The sequence below is a fragment of the Echinops telfairi genome, unplaced genomic scaffold (assembly GCF_000313985.2).
Source record: "Echinops telfairi isolate 266 unplaced genomic scaffold, ASM31398v2 ScPeMD7_7356;HRSCAF=8355, whole genome shotgun sequence".
NCBI lineage: Eukaryota > Metazoa > Chordata > Mammalia > Afrosoricida > Tenrecidae > Echinops > Echinops telfairi.
The window spans coordinates 1,452,320-1,459,012 of NW_022111256.1; the positions used below are offsets into that span (position 1 = coordinate 1,452,320).

General features: G+C 58.6%; 1 protein-coding gene and 1 long non-coding RNA gene across 2 annotated transcripts; both read right to left on the minus strand.

The window, feature by feature from the left end:
• Positions 1 to 201: 201 nt before the first annotated feature.
• Positions 202 to 1,715, minus strand: GAPDH (glyceraldehyde-3-phosphate dehydrogenase). Its single transcript, XM_045296001.1, has 7 exons — positions 1,699 to 1,715; positions 1,295 to 1,630; positions 1,137 to 1,218; positions 799 to 950; positions 615 to 693; positions 446 to 529; positions 202 to 354 (listed from the first exon to the last, which is right to left on the minus strand). The coding sequence occupies exons 1-7, from the start codon at positions 1,713 to 1,715 to the stop codon at positions 217 to 219; spliced, it is 888 nt and encodes a 295-aa protein (XP_045151936.1). The 3' UTR covers positions 202 to 216.
• On the minus strand, positions 1,716 to 3,850 carry LOC123522373. Its single transcript, XR_006680635.1, has 3 exons — positions 3,782 to 3,850; positions 3,500 to 3,539; positions 1,716 to 1,812 (listed from the first exon to the last, which is right to left on the minus strand). It is a non-coding gene; the product is annotated as an uncharacterized LOC123522373 (long non-coding RNA).
• Positions 3,851 to 6,693: the final 2,843 nt, after the last annotated feature.

Here is a 6,693-nt window from a genome sequence, read left to right on the forward strand (position 1 = left end):
GCAAAGACTCCCCAAGCAGCTGAGGGCCTCTCTCTCTTCCTCTAGCGCTGTTGCTGGGGCTGGTGGTCCAGGGGGGCTCTTACTCCTTGGAGGCCATGTGGACCATGAGGTCCACCACTCTGTGGCTGTAGCCAAATTCATTGTCATACCTGGAAGGGCAAAGGAGACACGATAAGGGCCAGTGCTCAGAGCCAACCACCAGAGGGCGCCAAACCCTTAAAGGCACTGCCCCCCAACCCCGCTTCCAGGCACCCACCAGGAAATGAGCTTGACAAAGTGGTCGTTGAGGGCAATGCCAGCCCCAGCATCAAAGGTGGAAGAGTGGGGGTCACTGTTGAAGTCACAGGAGACAACCTGGGGAAAGGCCAAGCATCAAACATGGGAGGTCTTCCTGGCTAAGGAAGGGGGCAGGATATAGGAGCCCAGCTTCTGGTCCTCTCTATACCTGGTCCTCAGTGTAGCCCAGGATGCCCTTTAGGGGCCCATCGGCTGCCTGCTTCATCACCTTCTTGATGTCATCGTACTTGGCCTAACAGGATAGAAAAGAAGATGGTGACTCACCTAGCAACCTCACTGCAGCTTAGCCAGACAACCCCGCGGCTCCCCAACCTTACAGCTTTCTCCAGACGGCAGGTGAGATCCACGACGGACACATTGGGGGTGGGGACACGGAAGGCCATGCCAGTCAGTTTCCTGTAGACAACAGGTCAACTGGAGTCAGCCCCCACCCTCCCTGGCCCTCTGCCAGTCCTCAGCCCCCCCAGGCCCCCAAAGGCAGAAAGCAGTGGAGAACCTCACCCATTCAGCTCGGGGATAACCTTGCCCACAGCCTTGGCAGCGCCAGTAGATGCGGGGATGATGTTCTGAGCAGCCCCACGGCCATCACGCCAGAGTTTCCCAGAGGGGCCGTCCACAGTCTTCTGGGTGGCAGTGATGGCATGGACTGTGGTCTGCAAACATGAAGGCAATGAGGGCCTGAGGAGGCTTTACCATCCCCCTGTCCCTCAATAACTCCCTGCCCTTCCTCCTCCCCCCTTCAAGGATATTAAAGGAACTCCTGGTGCCCCATGACCCTGGTTCTAAGGAGGATCCTGGGTAAGCAACAGTTCTGGTGCCTTTCCCCAACACACTCATACCATGAGTCCTTCCACGATGCCAAAATTGTCATGGATGACCTTGGCCAGGGGGGCTAAGCAGTTGGTGGTGCAGGAGGCATTGCTGAAAAGAGGGCAGCCGTCAGAGAAAGGCATGTCTACCTGGTGACCATTCCCCAGAGCCCCGTACACATCCTCACCTGACAATCTTGAGGGAGTTATCATACTTCTCGTGGTTCACGCCCATCACAAACATGGGGGCATCAGCAGAAGGGGCAGAGATGATCACCCTTTTGGCACCGCCCTTCAAGTGAGCCCCAGCCTTCTCTACGGTGGTGAAGACACCAGTGGACTCTACGACATACTCAGCACCGGCCTCAGCCCACTTGATGTTGGCGGGATCTCGCCTACATGGGCAAACAGGGCAAAGTGCAAAATCGTGAAACACTGTGTACCTAGAGGGGTCACCCTGCCCCAAAGCAAAGTTCTCCCTGTCCTGTTTTCCACTCACTCCTGGAAGATGGAGATGGCCTTCCCATTGATGTTAAGCTTCCCATTCTCAACCTTGACAGCGCCATTGAACTTGCCGTGGGTGGAATCATACTGGAACATGTAGACCATGTAGTGCAGATCAATGAAAGGGTCATTGATGGCAACAATGTCCACTTTGCCAGATTCGAAAGCAGCCCTGGTGACCAGACGCCCAATGCGGCCAAATCTGAGGTTGGTAAAAGGTAAGCGGAGGTGTGAGCAGGGAGGAGGGGGGATTTCCTGGGGCAGGTAAACAGCCAGTTTAAAAAGGGATAAAACACAACATGTTACTGTATGCCGAATGTTACAAGACAGCTCATTTTCCCTGCTTTACTGCAGAATCCTAACCTACACCTGGAGAGGTTAGGTTCAAAGGTCACCCCGTTGTCCCCCAACCACTGGGAGCCCCTTATGGAGAAGTGGCAGTGCAGTGCACCTGCAGTCTGAGCACATGCCAGGCACGTGGCATCCACACGCCTCCACCTGTGTCCCCAGAATGCGGGCTCCCAGCACCTCAGGCCAGACCCTCGAGGGGGGGAGGGGGACAGACTTGTGCACTCAGCAAGCTCAAAGGGCAGGAGCAAAGGTTAGGAACCAACCGGAAGGGACAGGTAGAGCCCTCCCCTTCTCCAAGCCCCTCCCACCACCGGGAGGATGCAGGAGGCTTTACTCACCCCCACCCCCTAGCTGATTGGCTGCTTTCTTTCTAGCTGTTTCCAAAATTCAGGAGTAGCAACAGCCGTGTTCAGGTAGGCCAATGGAAAAGAAGCCCAAGCCCCCAGCTACAGAAAGGTCAGGCAGCTATATTTAACCTCAGATTAGGCTGGAGAGTGGGGAGATCTGGTTTCTATTAGACAGAATTAGGGAAAGGGCAAGATTCCCAGGACCCGGACACCTAATCCCCCCGGTGACCTTTAGAGCTCTGGCCTTTAGGGTTGGGTCAGGCCTAGGCATGGATGAGCAAAGGGGCTAGGAGGTTAGAGGCTTTCGGCCAAGGCAGCCTTCTGACATGGTCATTTCACTACCGTGACTCAGCTCGTCCGGTTTCTAAGGGAGCCAGTTCCTATCCCTCCCAAAACAAAAGGGCACCCCACCAACCCAGGAAAACCTCCAACTGAGGAAAACATCTGGCTGAAGACTCAGAGGATGGTGGTGGGCTACTACGGTCAGAAGATTTAGTTCCGCAGCCCATCGCTTTAGAAAGGGGGGCAAGCTGGCTTAGCGGTGAGATCAAGGGGACTCCACCCTGAGTCTGAGGCAGTGGAAGTGTTATTCGTCAGAGGCGAGAAAGGAGGAAGCGCGCAGGGCTAAGGAAGGTTTCCTAACTGGTCCATTCATTTCCTTCCAGTTGCGACAAAGCAAGTGGGTTCCTGCACAAGACACGCCCCAGCGGGTCGCTGCGCAGGCACCCCGCGTACCGTGATGCCCCGAGAGAGGAAGGCGGCTGGTGGAGGAGGGGCGTCTCCCTGGGCACGTGATCTCCCAGGGCGCGAAAGGAAAGAAAGGAGCGGGGGGAGGGGAGGTGGGATTACGGGGGATGGACCCGAAGGCAGAATTGGGGGCGCTCGGGTTTCTGGGAGGCGCGCGCAGTGGAAAGCTCCAGGCGCCGCGCGGCTCGTCCCCAGCCAGCGGGGGCGGAGCTACGGGAGGCGCAACAGCTGATGGTGGGGGGCCAGAGAGCCCCGAGCGGCGGGAGCTTCCGCCAGGTCGGGGCGCTGACCTTGAGTTCTCCTTGGGAGAGACGGCACGGCCAACCCCTCCCACCTTCCACCCTTCCCACGGAGGCGAGATATTTGCTGACGCCATGCGATGGGTACGGCCCGCAACCTAGCCGCCCAACTCCATGCCCCACCCTGCCCCGGAGCCCGACTCACCCGTTCACTCCGACCTTCACCATCGTGTCTCGGGATGCGGCTGCGGGAGGGAGGGGAGGACGATGAGCGTCCGCGATGACGGATGCATGGCGCCCAGGGCGGCCCCCCCCCACCCAGCTGCGCCCTGGCCTCCATTCCCACCGCGCGCCGCATCACGTCCGCCCACCTGCAATGCGGAGCTCCGGCCCCGCACGTCCCCGCGCCTGCAGCCGCCCAGCCCGGCCCCGCTCCTCCCGAGCCACCCGCCGGCCCTGGGTCGCCCTGTTTCCCCTTGTAGCTTACCTGGGACTGCACGGGAGCGGGAGAGGCGGCTGTCTGTCGCACGAGGAGGAGCAGAGAGCACTGGGGGTGGCTGCCGCCCCAATTTATAGAGCTCGGTGTGGGCAAGGAGGGGGGTGCGGGGGAGAGTCCGTTACGCGGGCCCCGCCTCCCGTCCTCCTCGTCCAGTCCCAGCCCCAAGGCGCCGAGACACGAGCTACGTGCGCCCGTAATACCGCGAGTAGCAGGGCCGCCCCGCCCCCCGCCCCCCGCCCGTCTGCACGCTCTCCCTGTGCGCACGCACGGACCGAATGGACGCCCGGATGGGGACGGGCTGGGGGCTGGGATGGACCGGACTCGAGGATCCGGGCCACTGAGGAGAACTGAGGGCATCGGGGAGCCGGGGGGCGATACAGTTGCTGGTCGTTTGAAACGAGAGGACTTAGGGAGCCCGTGCGGGGCAATGCAGGTTAGCGGAGGAAGCCCAGCGCGGGCGTGCGCCTGCACGCGGCCACCGCCTCCACCTTTTTCATCAGGATGGAAAGCCGAGGAACCTCTCCTCCAGCCTCTTTGGTAGTGACTCTGATCAGCTGGGGAAGAGGCCTGGGAGGGGCTGCGCCTCCTCCGGCGGAGCCCTGCCCAGCCCCCACTTCCTCCTCCTCCTCCTCGTCCTCTGGCCCCGGGCCGGGCGCTGGGCAGCGGGGCCTGGAGAGCGAGGCGGCTCAGCGGAGGGCTGGTGGGGGTGATTTCTGCGGTGAAGGTCACCGTGCCCGGCCGCTCGGAGGCCCGATAATTGGGGCACATAAACCGGGCCTTGTGTGCACCAGCTGCTCTCCTCCCAGCCCCCAGTCTCGGGATGCACAGGGACCGAGGTCTCCCACAAAGTCGCTCCTCGGGACGTGAGGACTGTGCCACCCAGGCTGGGACACAGTACCTCTTTCACCCCGCCAGCGCAGAGCTGCAGGAGCGGGACGTGAGGGCGGAAGTCCCTCCCCATCCTGGGACGTGCAGACTAGCCTGCGAGCCAGGGACTCCGCTGGTTGCTGCCCGGGCCAAGTGGAGGGGAGGGTGAGGAGTCCAGAAAAGAGACACATGGGATGGGCGGGTGTTGAATCTTGGGTACCGGAGAGAAAAGAGGGCTCCGTGGCGGGTGGGGGTGGGGTTAGACCTTGCCCTTGAGCTAATGCAGGAAGGGAGGGGGCGCTGGGAGCCTCTTTGCTGGCTCAGTGTAACCTGAGACCAGCCCCCCTGCCCTTCAAGCTGAAAGCCGGAGGCTAAGTTTAGACTTTAGCTTAAAAGGCTAGGAGTGCTCGGGGCCCTGCACCCCCACTGCAGCTCGTTCTGGGGTTGCCCTCCCAGAGCCAAGGCTGCATCTATCCCTGGCAGCCACCTGCCTGGTTGGTGCCAAACTGTCACGAAAAGGGTGCAAGGCGCGAGAGGCCCGGAGAGGGGGGCGAGTTGCAGAGCCCAGGAGGATGCTTGCCAGGGCCGCAGTGAGGGAAGAGGAGGAGGCGCCTGCACAGGTAGGCTGTCCTTGACCCTTTCCGCCCAAAGGCCTTAGAGCCCCTCCCCGCTCCCAGGCTGCCCAAAGCGCGATTCGGAGGCAGCTCCTTCCCCTTTGACAAATGCTAGTCATTTTTCTCTACGATCCATTGCAGGGCCGTGGGGGTGGGGGTGGGGGGACAACCAAAAAAATGGGAGCTCGGTGCTCAGGGAATACTGACGTCTGCAGTTGTCATGACAACAGAGCCACCAGCAGACTCATTGCCTTCTATTCCAAGTGACTCAGCAGAGAGCAGACTTGGAGAGTTGGACCAAAGCAGCTTAGCCCTATGGCCTGCACCAGAGGGGCTTGACCTCCAGACAGCCTGTCTCCTTCCCTCAGTGAGCTACATCAGCCACCCAAACTCAGCTGGGGTTAGTAATCACAGTGGGGGCGAGCTGATGGGCAGACAGACAACCAGCCTCTGGACCAGAACAGGGTTTCTGGTATGGATTGTTCGAGGAGGTCCGTGCAGTCCATGTTAGATGCGAATAGCAACCCTATCCCCAGTTACACAACATGAAAGTATTTCCTGGAACTGTGGGATGTCTCCTGAGGGGTAAAACTGCCCCACCCACCCCTAAACAGAACTGTTAGGATGTCGGTATTGACACCCATTTCCACAACCTTGTCATGTGTTCAGGCTAGGGAGGCTGAGAAGAGAGATGGTGCATGAAGCTTATCAGACCCCAAGCCAGGCTCCAGAAGTCCTGGACCCCACCCTCTTCTGGATCGACAACCTCTACCTTTTTCCTGGGTCCTATAGGGTTGCTATGCTGTAGAAGCACTCAAGGCAATGAGTTTATTATGTATTGATCATATGCTGCCCAAATGTGAGCTACTGTGAAAGTTGAATAGACAAGATGAGAGATGTCTTAAAACATCACTGATGGTAGGATTGTAAACCGGTGCAGCCTCTATGGGAAAGAGTAAGGCCCTTTCTCTAAAATCAAACCATTCCCTAGAACAGTGGTTCTCAACCTGTGGGGTCGAACGACCCTTTCACGGGGGTCACCTGATGTATCCTGCAAAACAGTAACAAAATGCCAGTGATGAAGTAGCAACGAAAGTAATTTTAGGGTTGGAGGTCACCACAGCATGAGAACTGTATTAAAGGGTCACGGCATTAAGAAGGTTGAGAACCACTGCCCTAGAACTACCTTTATGACCTAGCAATCCCACTGCTAGGTATTTACTCCAGTTACCTAGTAAGAGATGTGAGCAGGCATGCACATCCAGGGTCACAATACTAATCGCAATAGCAAGAATGCATCTCATATATCTGAAAATTCCACCTTCAGACCCTGCCTCCTTCTTCCTTTCCGTGAGGTGGCAGGAGCTGAGGGACTCGTTAGAGTACATATCCCAATGAACAATCCGGAGGAGCAAACAA

Bases quoted from the DNA above. Each gene is read 5' to 3' on its own strand.
- GAPDH (XM_045296001.1), bottom strand. The intron at 694-798 runs GTGAGGTTCTCC...TGTTGTCTACAG, and splicing joins GTTATCCCCGAGCTGAATGG to GAAACTGACTGGCATGGCCT. The intron at 355-445 runs GTATAGAGAGGA...GCCTTTCCCCAG, and splicing joins TGGGCTACACTGAGGACCAG to GTTGTCTCCTGTGACTTCAA.